The sequence below is a fragment of the Antrostomus carolinensis genome, unplaced genomic scaffold (assembly GCF_000700745.2).
Source record: "Antrostomus carolinensis isolate BGI_N321 unplaced genomic scaffold, ASM70074v2 scaffold48255, whole genome shotgun sequence".
Lineage (NCBI taxonomy): Eukaryota > Metazoa > Chordata > Aves > Caprimulgiformes > Caprimulgidae > Antrostomus > Antrostomus carolinensis.
In genome coordinates, this window is record NW_010316636.1 from 309 (window position 1) to 21,308 (window position 21,000).

The following is a 21,000-nucleotide window of genomic DNA, read 5'->3' on the forward strand; positions in this document are numbered from 1 at the left end:
CCTGCCTGCCTGCCTGCCGCCGCGGCATCGTGCGAGGACTGACAGCCCGGGGGCTGCTGCCTGGCTTCTGCAGCGCTCATGCTCGGCTCTGTCTGGAAATCACACTAGAAGCGGAGCCCTGTTTCAGCAACAGGGTGTTCTTGCCCTCCCGGCGTTAGTGTTGAAATGGCAGCTGTGGAAAGCTGCTCGTTTACTTCGGCGAAGGTGTGTGTCTGTCCTTCGTTCCACCTGTGGGAAGGAAGCTTTCTGCCCTTAAGCTGGTAGAAGGTTTTGTTCGGTATCAGCCCAAGAGGGGTTGTAAGGAGGACTCTGCTAATTAGAATGAGAATGTGGACTAGGGTGACAAGTACCCTGGCCAAATTACATTCGGATTAAGAGACTTGATAGGCTCTTTAGGCTCTTGGAAACAATACACATTCACAGCGGTTTGTGTATTCCTCCTGAAACAGACCTTGTCACTCCTACACCCCCTGTTTGGCACTTTTTTTTCCCCTCGTTAGGATGAAACCGGTATCTCAGTGCACTAAGTTCCGTGATGGAGCCGATTTAAGAACTTTCTGGATGGTTCTTTTGTCGGCCACCTCTCTGCTCCTTTGGTGGTTCTCTTTTGTTTTCTTTGTAACGACACTGTGATTGGAGACACTGAGATGATGATGCCTTTTAAAATACCATCTGTATATTTAAACTGGACTATTTCAGTGATTATATTCTCCTAGTTTGGAGGAGGGGGAGAATATTCTGTAAAATAGGATGCAATGGGTGGGGCAAGAAGCTGTTTTATGGAGTTACAAAGTGAAGACTTTTCTTGACATGTAATCTAGAATTAATATTACTTGCATCCTCTTTAGCAAGCTCCTAGACACAGATCACAGCTTCAAGTATGGTTTTAGAGTAGTTCCAACTTACAGAAGCTCATGTCCCCATCTTATTCTAGTGTCTCCTGTGTTTTCAAGGAGATCATTAGAGATAGTTTGCTGCATTCTAAAAGACAGTTCTGTAGGCCTTCAATCTGTTGTGATTGCATGGCCTATGACCATAACAACTGTTATGTATGCTTACGTGGGGAGACTGAGAAATAACTGGAAAAATACCTTAGTCATACAGGAATTGAAATGCAGCAAGTCTGTGTACTGGTTTAAAAGGAAACTGATTTAAAAGGTAAAATGGCCTTAACTGCCTTAATCTTTTGAATAAACGTATGTGTAATCAGTTGTTGCACTTTCATTAACAAAAGGCTTTGCATTCCCTTTCATTTATTGTTTTAACTCCTGGTGATTTTACTTTTTATTAGGAGGTGCTGACTGAGATCTTGTCTCTAAATGTTTTTGTTGCAAAGACTTCCTGCAACAGTGTAATTTCTGTGGTAAATTGTTCAGTCACCTATGTAGGAAGCCCTTAATATCAAACATTTCTCAACTGTGTCAAATATGATAACTGTACAATGAGCAGTAGAATTACAAGTCTCATATCATGGTGGTATTGCTTACAGACATTTATAAGCAATTTTATTTACATTTTTCTTTACCAAGTGTCCCCACCTCTGTGTAAGTTTAGGGAAGGTTCTGCTCACTCTTCCTGGTGGATATATTAGATATGTAGCTGTGTGATGAGTACTCAGACTGTTTTTCTTCTCCTTAGTGGAGATTACCTATCACTTAGCATAGCAATCTAGAAAAGTTTAACTGTAGTGATTTAAGTTGAGTTACCATCCGCTCTGTCTGTCAGAGCTTTTTTGCCTCCCTTTTATTTAAAAATTAATAATAAAAAAGTCTTGGCACTTGTGGGAGAAGTGCCTGGCTAATTTTCTGCTGATAAACAGCATTTCAGGTGGGCTCCTATTAGTTTTGTACTAAAAGATGCAAGTATTTACTTTGATGCTGTGTACTGCTAACAAATTTCAAGATAGTTGGGGATTCTGAATATTGTCTTAGTGTCTTACAGAAAGGCAAGAAACCTCCCGATTCCCTGCGGGGAGAAGAACAACTTTAAGATTTACTTTTAAGCAGAAACTTAGAGAAGCAATTCCAACCCTGACATCTCTTCCCCGCACTGTTGGACAGCTAGACACTTTCAATTCTAAACCATCTATGTGGGTTGGGGTTTTTTTTGACAAATAATAGTCACAGGAGAGTTGTTAAGTTGATAGTGTCTCTCTATATCCATCCCTACCAGCTTCTTTCTGCTTAAAACATCTGGGGGTGGACTGTGATAATAATTTTTTTATTTAACTTCTTCACTGAAGTCCTTTGAGACTTATCCTTGATATGTGAGGGTACAGTTTGGTGGCTGACTGTCAATGTCAGTGCTGTCTTAAAAGCAGTTCCTACCCCTTCCCTTCAACCAACAAGCTGAAAACAAAATAAGGAGTTGAGGGTGTCAAACCTGGTTTAGATCACTGTGTGGCCTAACTGCTGGCTGTGCTGGCACACCATGGGATAGCAAGGAAAGGCTGTACTGTTAAGAAACTGTGCAAAGCTTTCCCAAAAGGTGCAGTCTTATGAGCATTTTGTTGGCAACTGTGTTTGCTTAAGTAGTGTTTCTTGCCCCTGAAGTGCTGACACGTTTGATTAACATATGATGTGAGGCAAATAAAGGAGTTGATCCAAACCAAAGCTTGGAAAATAGTTAATAATGCAGATCAGCTCCCAGGTTTGGACTGTTACAAATACTTATGGGTGTGGAGGGTGGGAATGGGAGTACACAGGAACTGATTGGGCTGTACTGAAAGGGAAAGGTCATGAATGTTGAGGTATTACCAGTTTGTCCAGGTAGCTTAAGAGGAAGAAGTGAACTTAATGCTTTGATGGGAAGGTATTGTTGGGTTATTTTGAACAAGTGTGGAACATAGTTTATTCCACTCATGTTAACCACTCCCCTTAATGTACCTATATTAAAAATGCATCAGTCTATACTTAAAAATAATCATTTTTAAATGGTTATTTTAATGTGTAATTTATATAATTATTCAGTTGCTCCAGGGGAAAAAAGTACATCCTTTCTAGGATGCTAGCTAGGTAGCTGAGAAATGATGCTGAAGTAGCATGAGACTTTATGCTACTGCTGCAGTTCCTGTCTTAAAATGACATTAGAAGAATTGTTTTGAGCTACTGCATCTGCAGTGCAGCAAGGAAGGCTAGAGGTGAAAGGACAGAAAATCTGTTACAGAAAACAACCTGAAAAAAAAATGCAGATATAGATGACCAAAGGTATGTGAACTGAAACATAACCAACAGGAAATTGTTGAGCTGTGTAGGGAATGGATCCTAAAAGATTTGTCACAAAAGTCCATGATGTATATAGTGTATGGGAAAGTGTGTGAAGATGTCTGTATGCTTAAACAGAAGCAAGAAAATAGTACATTCCTGTTCTGCCTTCTAAAACAGGACTGAAGAATTCTATCAGAAGGCTGAAGCTAGTGTTCAACTTGTTCAGGTTGCCTTGGTGTAAGGTATATTTTCAGCTCTTGGGCACCTCCACTTTTGTATGGAGAAAGCATTTAGGGAGGTCTAATCAGATTAGTCATAGCAGGTTTTGTATGTGCTGAGTGTCTTCTCTACAGAGTTACAGTGGAGCTTTATTGTTGTGAATAGTAATGTTTGTAATACTTATCATCCAAGTGCTCTAATACATATAAAAATCAGAGCAGATAAAGTCTATGAGTTGGTTTTAACTATTCCAAAATAATTAAAACTATGCAATACATGTGCTTGTTTCTCTTCTAAGTGATCATCAGAAAACTTTTCTGTGTAGTGAAGGTAGTATTAACTGAAGGTGTCATGTTCAAAATTGGAGTATTTGCACTTGAAGTCAGCTGACCTTTTATTAATTGCATGCATCTATTTTTTACTTCCCTAATTTTTAATCTAAATAGTGTTAATAACACTTTTTTTAACAGTGGACTACCTCTTATGAAATAAAGAAATGGATGGGATGGATGAAACATCTAAGAGAATCCTAGAGCCATACCAGTATTTACTTCAGCTACCAGGCAAGTTTCTTTGTACTGTGTTGTTTTTAATTATCAAAATTGTTTTTATAGCAACTTTTGTCTCTGGAAGTACAAACCAAGAAGTATATCCATTTTTTATTTGTGGATTTAAGAGTAACTAAAAGTAACACTTTTCCATATTTTTCCTTCCTCTTGTAAAACTACCCTTTTTGGTGAGGTTAGTACAATAGTTCTTGAGTCTGCCTGTTGCAAAAAGTAATTTCCAGTTACTCTGCTCTCCATTCAGAGTAGCTGATTTGCTACTTTCTGTTAAAAACTGATAAGGTTAGGTACTGAAGACTTGATCCCATACTTTAAGAACAAAACATCATCAGCCTTAAGTTTATCTGTTTGTTGTACTGAACTCAATGGGTTGTGAGGTTTTTTCTTTCTAAATAGCCTATTTCTTTTGTGTGATTTCTTCTCCTATAGAGCCAGGTGTTCTTCTGGCCAATTTCAGCTGTGCCTGGATTGCTCCACTTGCCAAAGGATCAGACATTCCTCGTGTGGTATCAGGTCACTAGTACTACATTCAGATGAAGTTTTCAGTCTTGTACAGTACCTATTTTAGCAGAATACAGAGACAGTTTGATAATTACTGTATGGTTATGCCTCTCAGAAGCCTCTTTGCTGACTAAACAGTCAGATTGTTTGCTGTGGCTTTTACTTATACACTGAAAGTATAGGAAGACCATACAGGCTATCAAAGTGGCTAACTTTGTAAAAATAGTGGCAAAACTACTTTGTCTTTGGAACTATTGCATGATTGCCTTCTGTCTAGCTTATATTGCACACTGGTGGAGTTAAGGAAGATACAAAATATGATAAATATTAAGAAAAATAATTCTGACCAAAATCATATATCTCACTGGGATAGAAAACCTTCTGTCTAGACAAGTAGCATAATGAATCACAGGCACAGTACTAAGTGGCTTTTGCACGTCTGCAACAAGACCTGTATATTAGCAGGGTAGGTCCTGTGGGTTCTATTTCATTCTACCTGTGTATAATGAGTTTCATTATTAATTTTTACAAATACCCAAGATTGCCTTATCTGTATTAGGGATTTCATTTGACTTGGCAGCTAGCACTACTTGAGCTGAAAAATAAGAAAAGGAAAGAATTTGGCAATAACATGACTTCTTAATGCCAGAAAGTGTGTTTCCCATTTCCTCACAGTATGTTCTATTTGGGTATGTTGAACTGAGTGGTGGTTTTGCTGGAGAATTACTTTGAGAATGAGTCTACGATACTCCAGAGAACTTTCTAAGAGATGGTTGTGAAGAACTTTACTTTCCTCTAATACCATCTTCAAGTGTGCTTTTTGTTTGCTTAAATTATGTCATATAACCAAGGTATATTGTAACACCTCCGTGTCTTTAGCTGCTAATTATTTTTTGGGCGTTGTAGGTACCAGCAAAAAAGCTCAGCTTTCTAGTGAGAAATATACAACAGACCCACCCCCAACCTTCCCACCTTGACTCCTGTGGCTGAATTCCTGTATCTTGTTGTGAGTTCAACCCTGATCACTCAATACTGATGGTTTATATAATGTTCTAGTTAACTGACAGTGCAAGCATTTTCTATACTGTCCTGCTAAAGTATCATAAATCTGATTGTCCACTTTTTACATGTTGATCTTTTGATAACTTTGTTTTGAAGAAGGTGAGAGACAAGATATACTTCGCTCTATGTGGTAATGGTGGCACGATTCAAAAGGGAAGAATTCTCTTAAACTAGGCAGGTAAAAATGATGTACCTGTGGAAAGCTTGTGCTGAGTAACAGGTGAAGCAGTGAGGGTGCACAGTCATGTAGCTGCATGTTTACTGTTTTTGAAACACTGGCTTTGCCCAAATCAGCTATGCCAATCACAGATCAGTAGAAGCCAGTTACCTGTGTGAAACTTGGAATCGGTATGAGTACCAGTGTGTGGTGAGGGAGAAAAATTTGGCATATGCTGGCTGTTCATAATTAGGGTGAAGCCCAAATGAGATGCCTGAGCTAATCTAACCAGCTCTTGCTGAAAGCATATTTCCTTCCATCCTCTTTATGCTTCTGGCAGTATCTTCCTGCTTCTTAACTTGTGACAGTTCTCAGCTTGCTAACCAGATGATTAGTATCAATCGCCTAACCTGCTAAAAACTTACCTGGTTAAGCTTCTCTTGTCAGTGAGCTGGCACAAGGATGGGTACAAGGAGCTGTTTCTGTGCTGGATCAAGTTGAGCTCTGAGGGGCTTTTGCAGAAAGCTTGCCAAATATGTACACTTATGGACCTACAATAGTCTAGTTGCTTATCTTTTAAAACTAGTAAAAAACCCAAACTCTCCAAATGGTTTAATAACTGGTGGGTTAACCTTGACTGGATGCCAGGTGCCCACCAAGCTGCTCTATCACTTTTCCTTAGCTGGGCAGGAGAGAGGGATGAAATACAATGGAAAAAAAAAAAAAACCAAAACAAAACCCCCAAACAAAAACAAACCTCATGAATCAAGATAAAGGCAGTTTAATAAAGCAGAAGCAGAGGAAGACAAAAGATTTATTCTCTAATTCCCATCGGCAGGTAATGTCTGGCCGCTCCCTGGGAAGCAGGGCTTCAGTGTTTGTAGTGGTTGCTCCAGAAAACAAATGTTATAACTAATGAATGCCCCTCCGTTCCCCTTGGCTTTTATTGCTGAGCAGACGTTGTATGGTATGGAATATCCCTTGGGTCAGTTTGGATCAGCTGTCCTGGCTGTGTCCCCTACCAAGACCTTTCTCACCCCCAGCCTCCTGGTGAAGGGAGGGGAGATGTTGGAGAGCCAGCCTTGGTGCTGTGCATGCCCTGCTCGGCAGTAACCAAAACACTGCTGTGTTATCAACACCATTCTAGCTACCAGTACAAGGCACAGCACTCTGAGGGCTGCCATGGGGAACATTAACTCTGTCTCAGCCAGACCCAATACAGTAACCTGTGAGAACCTTATTTAATTCAGATACATATCAAAATTGGCTTATATAAAAAGAGATTTTGTAACAATATTAAGGATGTTAAAAAAAAAAAAAAGTGCCTGCTAATGTCTGCAGTGTAAGAACACAGATTTTTATAACTGTTAAAGATTAATCCCTCCATACAAGAGGAAGTTGTTTACACTGCTTCCCATTAATGATACAAGACTTTTAATGGTAATTGAAAGTTTGGGATTGATACTTAAATTAAGCTTGTCTGTTTCTTTGACTTCAGCAGCACTAGGATAGAGAAACTACTAGGCTTAAGGTTTTTTACTATGTTGCTATTTTAACTGCTAGCATGGTAATTACAGTTCATTCCTTCACTAGCAGAATTTAGTGCTTGGGAGAACATACATTCTGAAACAGTAACTTTTCTTGTAAAATCTCATGGTAGTAGAACATTGCTGTGCCAGTTTATAGCAGTTCTACTTAATCTAGTATTCTGTCCTTTAATCTCATAAACAAAGTGCAATAAACAGGTTTTCACAAATTCACTTGTGGCTTGTCTCAAAAATGGCCTGATTCACACAGGTGATGAATCTTTTCTCTCTGAGTGGCTGAGTTAACAGCGGTAGCTGTTTTTGCAGCACTAATGAGTATATGGAGTTTCAGTTGCAGTAAAGCTGATGTGGGCACCAGCTTCCCGTTGAAAGGGATAGATTCTGATCCTGTTCATGACTGTGCATCTTCCCTTTTGTGTGTATTGCTCTGGTCTTGGCTACAGCCTTTCCTGGGCTTGTTTAGCAAGCCAAACAATCAAGACTGGCTTTTGTTTTTCAGCTTTTTTTCTGCTGGGTTGTTGAACTTGACCAGCTTGGTGAAGGAGTTAAGTACCACAGGGCATGATCCCTGCTACTGGCACAACTATGCTTAGCACATCGGAGGCCTCAACCTGGGCCAAGTTTCTGAGGGAGGCTGCAGCTCTCCTGGTTCTGAGCTGCAGGGATGCCTGGGAGCACCCACTGGGCCAGAAGAAACTCTGGATTAGTTAACCCTGTTTTGAACAGAGGAGTTAAACCAGACAACTCTGCAGTGGCCTGAATCCATCACAAGTGACTGCCCAGGTTTAAAAGTGTATGGGCCTGCTCTCTTTGCTCATCTTCCTGCAGTTTGCTTGTGCTGGCTGTAGTGTTCTTGCAGCTCTGTGGGGAGGTCTGCTTGGGGAATTTATCCATTTAGCCCTGATCCATCAGGAGACAGAGCTAAACATCAAACTGTACAATATAGCTGAGGTAATGTAGTAGCTGGCTTCCTCCAGAAGGGCAACGCCTCCTTCCCCTGGCTCCCGGCATCTGCTGCCTACCCCGTACTAACTCTGGCAGACCCACCTCATAAGCTGACTCAGTACATAAAGCTGGCAGAAAGCTAACCTAGCAAAAAGCAGACAGCTTTCTGCTGGGGTAATGAGTTGAGGTAGCTTAGTGAGGCTCTGAGGGCTACGTTAATAGTCCCTCTGCTCTTTCCCATGCTGTTCTAGCCCTTTTGTGTACCCTCGCTGTAGTGGGGTGCTGCCCTTGGGGCATAGTTTGTGGTCACTTCAATGTAGCAAGACTGAAGAAATACTAATCTGGAGCCTGACCAGAGCTGGAGATGTGCGAGTTTTGGGTCTGTGCTCTGTCACAAGAACAATTGCATATGTAGAGAGTAAGTCAGGCTGGTTGGTTGTTTGGGTTTTTGGGGGGTTTTTTGTTTTCTTTTGAGAAGCATCTCATCTGTCTAAAGGGGTGGGAGGGAGTGTCCTCAGTACAACATCTTTAACTTGATCTTTGTTTCAAGGATAAGGTTTTTACATTCTTATCTGTAGAAGGAGGTTCATTAGGGTGAATCTGTTATGTTCTGAATGCTTTATCTCACTTTTTCCACCCAGCATTACTAAGGAGAAATCATAATTGCTGTTTGGTTTAGGTAATATTGAGATCTTAAGCAGATTAAACCAAATGCATTTAGCATACCTTTGATAAAAGCTTGGTGCAGTAATAGCTATTATTATAGCTCTATACAGTAGTTAAAGCTTCTAATATTGGAAGCTAGACCTCTATATTCCTCAGTGTTACAGTAGCCTGCTTAGAACAATTTAACAGAGCAGTGACGTGTGACAGTGAAGAAACTGGATAGTTCTGCCAGTGTTAAGTTTTACTGCTTTTAATTTTGTCCTGGTGTCCCTGGATTGTTGTCCTGTCTAGTTTGGGGAGAGGAGAGGTGTGGCAAGGAATGGAGGCTTCTGCATCTAGGCTTTTGGGTATTAGAGGGGTTAGGTCTTTTGCCATCATAGCGTGGCTGTAGGCATAGAACATGCATACAGAAGACTGCTGTGATATCGCATAGACCATGAAGGATTGACTTCAGAACAAGATAAAATATCATTTATGTAGCAATACTGTTGCTTTAAAGGGGCTCACACAAGCACATCTGCACCCAAGATGTCACTATATATAGTGGTTTTTCCTTCAATAGTCAGTGTCTAGACAGCCTTGCTAGTCAAGGTAGACAAGCCTAACAATTCAAATGCTAACCAGACTAAGGAACTGCAGTGGCTAAATCCACTGTGCATGTTAATAACCTACTTAGAGTGTGTGCTAGTAGTTACATTTCTCATTATGAAATAACACTTGTTGCTGAACATCCAGCATTCCCTAAGTGTATTTTCTAGGAAGCACATTCAGAAAAACAGAATTAGCTACCTAATGTAAAAAAGTAGGTGTTGTCTTTATCAGTGTAACTTAGAAGTGAATAAACAGCTGTAGATAAGGTACACTTCCTTAGTGTAATATTATCTCCGAGTAGTTTTCTTTATGAATGTACTGATATATTTGTTCATACTTAATTGACAAGCCATACCATTTGGCAGATGTTTCTAACAGTTATTCTCAATATTTTGAGCAGTCTTTTCTCAGTTAACTCATGCAATTATTTTAAAGTAAAATATTAAACCTCTGATGCAGGGCATTTTGACCCTCCCTTGTGCAGTACTGGTGGTTACAAGTGTGTAGTGAGTCAGATCAGGGAACCAATCTGACCAAAATCTTCCCCCACACGGGGAAAAGTGGGGGGAGGTCTGAGTGTCTGAAGTTTTTCAAATCCTTAGTATCTGCAGGAGATGTCAGAAGCAGGTCTAACTTGAATTAGTGGTGGTGCTTAGTTAATGTAAGTTTTTAAACCCTTGGGCACTACTCTGATTTTGTATTTAAATTTGAGCTCTGGTTACCTGTTTTAAGACAGTGAACTTCTAAGTCAGCAAATTATTGATTTAAATAAAAAGATTTTTAAAAATAATTTATAATCAGATATATACTTCCCTGATAGGGAGCAACACTGACATGGGGAGCTTCAAATATCTGTTCTGCTTTTTGAGAGACAAAACAATCCCTCCCTCCCGCAGAAAGCTATTAGTGTTTAAAACAAAAATGGAGAACACAAGCTAATGATAGTTTGTGTCCAGGTAAGAGTGCCCTTTCACACAGAACAGAGCAGAGACGACAAACCAAAAGATGGTGGTGATGGGAAGCAGTGAAAATCTTTGAGAACTGAGACAAAAACTGAAGCTCTTTGAGCCAGGGAGGAAGGTTATCAGCCTGGCTACAGAACCAAAACCACAAAGCTGTTGCTTACCTGTTGGTGACTTAATTGGAAAAGGAAAAAACTCTCAGTCCAGTTTCTCCAGGGTATGTCTGGTGTGTATGTATGCAAGTGAATCTACCCATTTCTATTATTCTGTTCTCTATGTGCTGGTCACGCAGCAATAGAGAAGCCTTAGGGAGGGATTCACATGTTGAAATTCTGTGGGCATCTTCAGTGCTATGGGCAAGATGGCATCATCAACATGAGGACTAATATTGCAAAATCATTAAGTTGGGTCTCTCAGTAGATCTTGAGATGTGTAATATGGAACCCACTGTCTGGGTTGCACTGCTTCGAACTTTCTTTAAAACTTTTTCCAAAGGCCTCACATATGTGAGCTGCATATGCAGAGCTGTTTGTTTAAACCTGTCTTGCAGTTACTCAAAGACTTATACATAGCTGAGCTTCTCAGCTTCAGAGCAGCATTGTCTCTGTGGGTAGGGAGAGACTGTATTTAGTATTGATTATTAGTAGACACCAAATAAATATTTGTATGTGACTCCTAGCAATTTATTAAAGAAAGCTCACATCAGTAATATATAGACACATAGGTTAACTTCTGTTACATTTTACGTGACAGTTTTATCTGGATTTAATAGTAATGATTATTTTAACTCTAAATTTGGACTTTTGATCTTGTCTTTCATTCCTTTGAAAGTGTGACTGCTTGGCTCCACCAAACTAGATTTAGCCAAAGCAGAACAAATCCTATTATTCGTAGGTAGACTTCTCAGGTATGAGATAAATGTCTGAATTCATTAAAAGTTCTGTTCTGTTCAAGAATACTGTTCTGATTTTTGTTTAGAGTTATTTAGTAAGTATTTCAAACGTCCGTTTCCTGTTTTACAAATTGTCAGTAGCAAGTGAAAAGTACTACAGGAGAAAACCCTAAAAATGGAGAGAAATAGATATTCAACAAATACCCATATGTTCAACTAATAATGAATCATAATTGAAACTTCTTAGTCTGTTACACAAAATCAACATGCAGGGCAAACTAGGGCTTACTTTCAGAAGTAGTAAGCTGATCTGTACAAGTTACCAACATAGTCAGGATCACTTACTAATGAAACTGACAATACTAAATACAGTAACCTGTAAATATGTGCTTTGCATATTACTGTGAGATGTTTAAAACGGAAATTGCTGATAATTATGATGTTTATATAATAAGGAAACAAGCTACACACTTACTATGATATATTTTCTGCTTTCAAGTGATCACATTGATCAGCTGACTGATCTCATATCAGCTATAGTTGTTAAGACAAACTCTTGTCCCTAATAATGAACTCTATGTGATTTTTAATTTTTTGTAAATGCCTATAATATTTTTATTGTAGGTAAGCAAGTGAGAACCAAACTGTCACAGGCCTTTAATCACTGGCTGAATGTTCCAGAAGATAAAATACAGGTACTGGCTAATTATTTTTAAAGGGCTGTTACCTTTCTTCCAAGACTACTGATAACAGACAATTCTCTTACCTAGCATAAATGATTATATGCTAAGTTTCTGAATACAATAAAGTAAACTTTCAGGAAAACAACTTTAGTGCAAAGCTTTGACTGTGATGTAACACTAAAGAAATTACTTCCATGACTTGTCTTACATACAATAGTTACTTCTTTCCAAGTGTGCTCAACCTAAGAAAGCCTAACACTCTGTACTGGTGGTTCAGTTTTCATTGTGAAGAGCAGTCTTTTAATTTCCCCAGACTACTTCCTGATGTCTTCTAAAATAAGCTTTTCCTCCTGTCTGACTTGTTTGCTCTTCACTTTCAACTCTGAAGCATTTTTGTCACTGTCTTTTCTTAAGTTCACAAGATAACTTAATTCAGACATACGGAGTCATGAAGCACTATTTGAATTAAACCTTAAATGTCTAGAAGCTGCAAAAGTTTGTGAGACTGACAGTGATATGAAATAGATTAGCAAGATAAATGCTAGAATAGGCTTATCCAAGGAATTCACAGGGAAACTTTCCTGATAGTACTGAGAATGACATAATGGACTAAATAGGTATGCAAAGGTGCTTTCAGTAAGTACTCTCTCCTCTGATTTAGAGTCAGTGGGCAAGAGCATATCTCTTCAGGTCAAAGTAGGGCTCACTTCTAACTAGTAGATGAGTCCTTAGTGCTTTTTAAGTAGGTTATTGTTGCATTTGTATCTTGGACAAACAATTAGATTGCTGGGTTTTGGGTTTCAATCTTTGGGACAGTGGTCACTGAACACTAGGTAACTTGCTCCTCACGAAAATGCTTGCAGCAAAGTCTCTCTTTTCCCGACAGTACCCACCAAATGGGACATACTAGGTTCTTGCCACTACTTAATGGTGGCCTTAGTATTTTTTAGAAGCAGTTTTTTTGATAAATGTTGATTGAGTGCAACGTTTGTAGCTAGCAAGTGGGATTAGTTCATTGGCTTTAGAATCATATCTTAATCAGATGTATTTTGCAGTGAGTTTATACAGTATGCAGATCTACATGCTTAAATTTCTTTCCATTTAAGCAGGTGCTGAATATACCTGTTCCTTGTATAGCAGCTGTGCAATAAAAACAGTATATAGTGTTAAAACTCTTCATTTCTTGTTGAATTGTCCTGCTTTGTAATTGTTAAGGTTCACTTTTAGTCAAATGGAATTGGCTACAAGCTTGATGTTCTGCACAGTTTATTGCTTACCTCAGGTGGTGTATGATATTAGTCTACCTAACAAGTAGCGTGTAGGAGGCTTCCCAAAAGAAGTTGTAGCTGTTGCCTTGCTGTCAAGAATTTTCCAAATGATGTTTCAGAGAGAATAGACTGTCCTTTAAGAGCTCAGTACTGAAGATATCTACACAAAGTGTAGGGGAAGAAAGATAAACTCTCTCTGCTTACCAAAACCAGGTTTACAAGACAAATGTGTTAATCAGTGATCCCTGACACTCAAGAACTGAGTGTGGGAGATCTCAGGTTAGTGAATCTAAGCCTGTCACAACATTGTGTTGCTTTTCTTTTCCTCTATTCATGTTTCTAATAACAGTTACTGCATGACTCCTAGACAATGGCATATTTTAGAACTGTAGCAACAATGAAGAGGAACACGCAAGTGCAAACACTTCTGGGAGTAAGTTCACTTTGAATCTGAAAACACTACACAAAAGCCAGACCACATGATCCAGGACTGAAAGCAAACTGGCTGATGGAGAGAATCATGAATCTGTATTAACAGTAAAAACGAGTGGTCTAAAGGGGAACCTCAGTGACAGAATATTGCTCATTAAAACCTCATCCATTTTAAATAAGGCCTTGCAAAACTGGAGGTTAAATTAAACTTAATTTTCTCTTCTTGTAACAGGTTATTATTGAAGTGACTGAGATGTTGCACAATGCAAGCCTACTTGTGGATGATATTGAAGATAACTCAAAGCTACGACGGGGCTTTCCAGTGGCACACAGTATCTATGGAATCCCATCTGTAATCAACTGTGCTAATTATGTATATTTCCTTGGCTTAGAGAAGGTTTTAACTCTTGATCATCCAGATGCTGTTAAAGTTTTTACCCGTCAACTTCTGGAACTCCATAAAGGTCAAGGCTTGGATATTTACTGGAGGGATACTTACACCTGTCCTACGGAAGCTGAGTATAAAGCTATGGTACTGCAGAAGACAGGTGGTCTCTTTGGATTAGCTGTAGGCCTCATGCAGCTGTTCTCAAATTATAAAAAAGACTTAAAGCCACTTCTCAACACACTTGGCCTCTTCTTCCAAATAAGAGATGACTATGCCAACTTGCACTCCAAAGAATATAGTGAAAACAAGAGTTTTTGTGAAGACTTGACTGAGGGCAAGTTCTCATTCCCAACCATTCATGCAATCTGGTCAAGACCTGAAAGTACTCAGGTGCAAAACATTTTGCGTCAAAGGACAGAGAACATAGATATAAAAAAATACTGTGTACACTACCTTGAAAATGTGGGTTCCTTTGAGTACACTCGAAATACATTGAAAGAGCTTGAATCTGAAGCCTATGAACAAATTGAATCACTTGGGGGGAACCCTGAGCTTGTAGCACTAGTTGAACAGCTGAGCAAAATGTTCAAAGAAACTGAAAATTAAAAACTTAACTCCTGGAGGTGAATTAGAAGTTCTTAAAACTAGACCAGACTGAGAAGTGTGATAATCAGTTTTGCTTAAAGCTTTCTCTTTTAGACACATTACGGAAATTACTGTTAAAAATGATTTGTCACAGAGTATTGAAGTAGATACCCTATTATCTACACAGTCTTAACTGTAGCTGCTTACAGATGGCTTTGTTAAAGCAGATGTACTAGAACTGAAACAAGTTTTGAACCTAAACGTGGTCATCTTCACACACTCATCAGCATTATTTCAGCCCTAAATCTCTCTTAACCAGGCTACTGTAGGTTTCTGGCTGAAACTGTTAAATCAGACTGACCTGAGTGTATTATGCATTTTCAAACAATGCTCCAGTAAACCAAAATGTACCATGTTAAATAACAAATGAAGGTATTTGCAACCACAGTTCACGTAAAACCATTGTGTGGTATTTCTAAGTTAGACTTGTGAAGAACAGATGGATCAGCTTACTAAGTTTGAAAGTTAATATCCTATCCAGCTTCTGGGGTTAGTTTCAGGGGAAGGTGAAACTATGAAAGATAGTATGTTATATGCAAATAAGACTAATGTTTAGTCTGAAATTGTAGCTTTTTAAAGATTCAAGTACCTTAGAGAAAAGATTCCGTTGCATCAGCAAAGCATAAATTTGCTGATTCCAGCTCTGCAGTGAATAATTTTGATCATCTGGTTTTAGATTTTTAAACTGTCAAATATACTGTAGCCAGGGACTTAAATCTATGTATTAGAGCTCATACATGTAACTAAATAGCAACATAATAAGCTGTACAAGAAATGGAATGGGATTCATACCAGGTAATTTTAGGACACTGTAATTGGTGCAGGTCCCTTTAATCTCTGCTAATAATTGAGAGGGGCTTCTCCAGGAGTTCATTCATAATTCATACTGCATTCCTGTTCTGAATTACTATCTGGAGGCATATTACAGGTCTCTCCAAAGAGACAAGTTCAGTAATTTTTTGCTAAAACAAAGTACAACGTCTTGTTCTACAAGCTATAATACCACTTCAGTTTTGTTAATTGCTTTAATAGTGCTTTAAAATTACGTACACGGACATACCAAAATAGAACCAGAACTGAGAGCTAGATTGAGGGGGGAGAGCTGATAAGTGACACAACCCTCTGCTCATCAATATAAATATACATATATATTTATAAAGGTGAACATAATGTAAGCAGAGATGTTTGTTTCTTCTTGGTTGGGCTGGCTTTAATCAGGTTTAATTCCCTTAAGTCTTCATATCCACATAAAGCTTTGCTTTGGTCTAGGGAGGTAATGGTTTAGATCAAAGGTAGGATTGGTGCTATCAGCAGCGGTGTTAGCTCAAGCATGCTCTTCAGAAGAAATGACCTGGGGTACTTGGCTTCTGACAGCTGAAGGATATTTTTAGGCAGGTGTTCATTTACTGTACCTGGAAAGCAGGGAGAGTCATGGTCTTAACCCACTGAGAAAACTAACTGAAGAAGGTTGCTGTAATGTCTTCCCCAGGCAGCCTTAAGATTCTTCTGAACGTGATCAAGCATGAAAAAATCCAGGACTGCTTTCAGTCAAGAGACATATGTAGTTATGGCTGATAGCCTATCCCTTTTATCTGCATGCTGAGGAGGAATCTGTCTGCTCTGTGATTAGGCACAGAATAATAGTCTCTTCACTGAATGGACCTGGTCACCCAGACTGAATAGCTTAAAGATGGTGAAAGATGTCTTTTCTTTAATGTTAATGATGGTGAATTCTAATTCCTTTTTTCTAACTTGCAGAGCTTAGTAGTAAGCCTGTAAATTTTTAATGTTTTATGAGAAAATACTATCTGCAGCGAAATACATTTTTGTGACATGTTTTGGGCATTTCTAAGCACTGTTGCAGCTAATGTTGAATGGGGGAGAGCACTGGAAAAATCATGATTGTCAGGAGAATCTCCTAGTCTTACTGTGAAATATATCCTTGTGCCTATTAGGATACTGTAACTCACATATACAATGCAAAATGCACTTAGTGCCATTTCATATCTGCTCAGTTGCTGGATGTAAACAGTTTTGTGTAATCAAACTTTCCTAATAAGGTAGCTTTTCTTTATATTTGTATGGAACTTCTGTATGATCTCAGACTTCTGCCATGTCATCACTTCTTTGGTTCATTCTGGCAACTCACCCCAGTATTCTAATATCGTATCTTGTAGAATGTCTCCATTAATGTAAGAGAAAGTACGCTGGAAGTTTTCCAGCCACAGGCCCTTTAAACCAGAAATGGATAAGAAAGGAAGAGTATTCCAGGAAAAGAAAGCTGGACCAATGAGAAACTGTACACCTCTCTTACTCTTCTGCCTTCAAGGCTTTTGACACCAGTATTCAAAGCGTAACCTGCAGGTGTATCTTAAAAGGCCCAGAAGCAGAGTATCATTGCTCTTCACTTGGGTTAGGATCAACTGAGGTCTCTGAGGGTTTTTCTTGATTTATTCAGGAGTTGGAAGATGCTGGAATCTTTAAGCTGTTATCTTCATCTGTTAAGTAAGTAGGGTGTCTTTAAGAATTAAGCATCAGCAGTGACGATGCTCCATACTCAAGGCAGATTTTATATTTGGTGCCATAAGATGAGACTGCATCTTCAGCAGTGTTCTCCTATACTGGCTCTGGTTCAGGCTCCTGGTGTTAAGCCATGTTAGGAAAATCGCTTCCTTAAAGCAGTATGAGAGTTCTTGTGGCTGCAGAATTGATTTAGTTGTATAAGCGCCACTCTGCTGTGCCTCCCACAACACAGGGAGTGGGGTTTTTCCTGATTTTCACAAGAGATGCATTGCTGTGGAATGGAAATCTGAGTTGCAAGTGGAAATGCCCATAGGGAAATAAAGCAGATGCTGGTTTCAATGTCAGTCCCTTTGAGCCAGAACTGTTCCTTTTATTATCTTCCTACCATTGCCATCAAGCTCTACTTTGATCACACTACCAGTGCATTTCTTGGGGGTTTAGCTCTTGCAATGCATATAAAAAGAAATGCAAAAACTCTGATCAGTCTCCAGCATTTCTCCCACCTCAGTCTGTTTTCTGATGGTGTGCTTGCTTGGATGTAGATGAATGATGTCACCTGTCTTTGATAGGACAACCGTTGGATGGGACATCTGTCTCTGCTTCTTCAAAGGCTGATGTTATCCCCATCAGTTATAGTGAAAATTGCATCATTTCAGGACCTTCCTGAGGAGATAACTTCTCTCCCACCTTGAGCTCAGACCATTCAGGTACCTGCTAAGAGCAACTTTTGTATCAGCCAGTTGATAAAAACAGCCTAAAAATGTTAGTGGCAGTGGGAAAGTAGCTGTTGATACTTGTTTATGCCTTCAGCTTTATGGTTGATTTTGCTAATTATGCAATATCTAAATGCCTCCATGTGCTATGGAAATTTCCTGTATTAATGGCTTCTTTCCCCAGTTATTGTCAAAATGCTAACATGGTATAAAAACATGAGATTTGTAGGGTTTTTTCTTTTTCCCTTGTATAAAACTGGTTTGAACACTAATGTGTCTTCAGCAGTAAATTGGGCCAGGCTTTTATTCATGTGTAAGAGCTATGTAGGTGTCTATTGCTCCTCTTTGTTCTGTCTTAATCTCATCATTTTACGTTTCAGGTTTGATATTTACTATGTTCTTTGTATTATTTGCTCAGTACTTTCATTGTAATTCTTCCATTTTCTCAGCTATATTTCTATTCTGCTACTAATACCATAGCACACACAATACCATCAAACTCCTTTTTGATCCTGGACAAACAGAATAGTCTGGGTTTGCTTTTGAAATGTTAAATCTTGTCTCATCATACGCCTTCACAAAAGTAATCCAACACTTTCTGTGGTCTTGAAATGCCAGAAACTTTTTTCTCAAGAACCTAAAGCCTAAAGTAATATATTTGATACTGCCATAAATTATTTTTGTCCTACATGGCTTGAGCTCCTTTCTCTCTGTTACTTGTTTGCTTTCAACACCTATTTTGCATTGGTGGTAATGCTCATTAGGCCTTTCTGTGAAACAACTTAATTTGTTAGCCCTGGGCGAGAGGAGTTAGTTTTTGTCTGAATTACCTGGCTCATCAAGGGCCTGATGGAGGTCAGAGCTGGCAGGTGGACAGAGGCAGGAGCAGAGCCAGGGAAAGGATTTGAGAGAATAAGAAAACTCATTTTAGGTTCCTGAGGCTGCCACATGTAATTTCACCTTGTTTTACAGCATCTCCTTTACTTTGTTAGGAAAGGCTAAAAAGTGTGATTAGTTTCCCTGAGCTTCCTGTCTTGCTTTCCAAATAGAATGTAAGAGATACTAAAGTTAGAAGTTATTTATTCTGATAGTTATTTATATAGCTTGCATATTTCATCTTAAGGGTTTGATTAAAGATACAGACAAAATGGAGTACATTGTTTTATTACTGTATTTTTCATTAACAATTTTCCTATACTTGAAGCGAGGGAAACAATCTATTATATGCCTACTTTACTTGATTGTTACCTCACATTAATGTCCTTCCTGAATAACTCTTAGCAAAGCTTAGCATCACTGTTCACCTTTTCTGCAGCATTTTTTTAAATTAGTTTAGAAGGCATCTTTGTGAGATGTGCCTATGAGTAGCCCATGATTAATTAGTTAATTTTCATTCAGTCATATGATCTGCAAAGTTTTTAGTCAAGATGCAAGTTAAACCACATGAATCCTGATAATGTTCCTCACCTGTGTCCCTTATGGAATCAGTAAGTTCTTGCTTACCTCATTGCAAAGGCATTTACTGCACATCTCGGGTTTACTACAGCGTAGAGAACTCTGGGAGATGCCCCAGGAAGGCCTAACGTGATGCTTCCAGGGACAGCACTGCAAAGCCTGACACGAATTTGTGTGCAAGACTACCTCTGTGGAGGGAAATCATAGCTGATTGTCTGCTTTTGGACTCCAAACAGTCCATGAAAATACTCTCCGCTCTCTTGGTATATGCATTATGTGCTGTCACTAAGTATTTGCATCTTTTCTTGATCACAGTAGGTTTTCACTCTTCATAATGTTTCAGTTGTTATTTCTGGAGCATATGGTATGTTACTTAATCACTCAGTAATGTAATTATTGAAGTCTGTAAAGAAGAAAAAAGGTAAGCACATACTTTTTTTTTTTATAAGCTGTTTTGAAATACACATAAAAACGGTCCTGTTCTCTTGCTGCAATCTAGTACGTGTTACTCTGCAGTGAACTTCTCATAGCTGAGGGAGGCATAACAACTTTTCAACACCTTAAGTTATTAAAATCAGGCTGACACCAAGGCCATGTGAACAAATTGAAAGGGAAAAAAATAGAAGGAAAAAACAATTTCTTTATTAAAAATAGAATTTCAGATAATTGCAGAGTTAATACATGAAACATGGAACCAAGTCCTAGAGTTTTTCTGTGGTTTTAACTGAAGAACCCTATTGCTACTTACACTCTCTTCTTTTTGGGGGTGGGATGGAGTGTACAGGTCAAAGTAAAAACCATACAGGGGAGTTGTCATTGCTCTTCTCAGAAATGTAAAAGCTGTGCTATAAACCTTATCTGTTACATTTTGCACCAGCCAAATTGTTCAATAACTTCTGAAGTTAAATCCTTTTTCACTTAGCTGCTTGTAAAAGACAGAAGTCGCAATTCAAGGTAACAAGGTGAAAATGTTAAATTGGTCTAGTTGTTTTATGGGCATTGGGCTTTTCCTGTTTCTTGTCCAGTACACTGGATGAACTATAGCTATTTGTCGATCATGGTGCTAAAACAGAAGAAACAAGAAATGCAAAGAAAAAGAAAGAATAAACAGTAAGTTATGCTATTCTCATTATCACTTTAGAAATACTAAATACAGAAATTCAACAACATGCATGAATGGCAGAATTGCCTATCAAACATGCTGCTGGGATCAGATTTTTCTTGTTGTGCACACCTTTCCTGACGTGCAGTCAGAGCAGAGCATGCTCTCAAGTTTGTACTTGGGAGCAGTGGATGAGTTGGGAGAAGGAGAGCAAGAGGGCTTACTGCCATCGTTCCTGCCGTTGTACCTGTACCGCTATCTATGCAGCTTCTGCATCATTCAAAACTGGAGCAGATAGTTCAAAGGGTGTCCTCAGTGGGAGCTGAATGGGCTCAGGAAACCACACAAGACAACACCACCACCAAAGACATGGAAGAAGGACCAAGGTATCTATTTTTTTTTCCTGAAGACATTAGTTAGCCTGAGAAAACATTACACTTGGCAAAGGAAGACTGTAGGGTAAGGGCACAGAGATCT

General features: G+C 38.9%; 1 protein-coding gene across 1 annotated transcript; it reads left to right on the forward strand.

Moving 5' to 3' along the window:
* Positions 1 to 3,893: 3,893 nt before the first annotated feature.
* On the forward strand, positions 3,894 to 14,961 carry GGPS1 (geranylgeranyl diphosphate synthase 1). The gene is made up of 3 exons (XM_010168322.1): positions 3,894 to 3,988; positions 11,939 to 12,009; positions 13,930 to 14,961. Exons 1-3 carry the CDS (start codon positions 3,922 to 3,924, stop codon positions 14,689 to 14,691), a joined length of 900 nt encoding a protein of 299 aa, XP_010166624.1. The 5' UTR covers positions 3,894 to 3,921; the 3' UTR covers positions 14,692 to 14,961.
* The last annotated feature ends 6,039 nt before the right edge of the window (positions 14,962 to 21,000 follow it).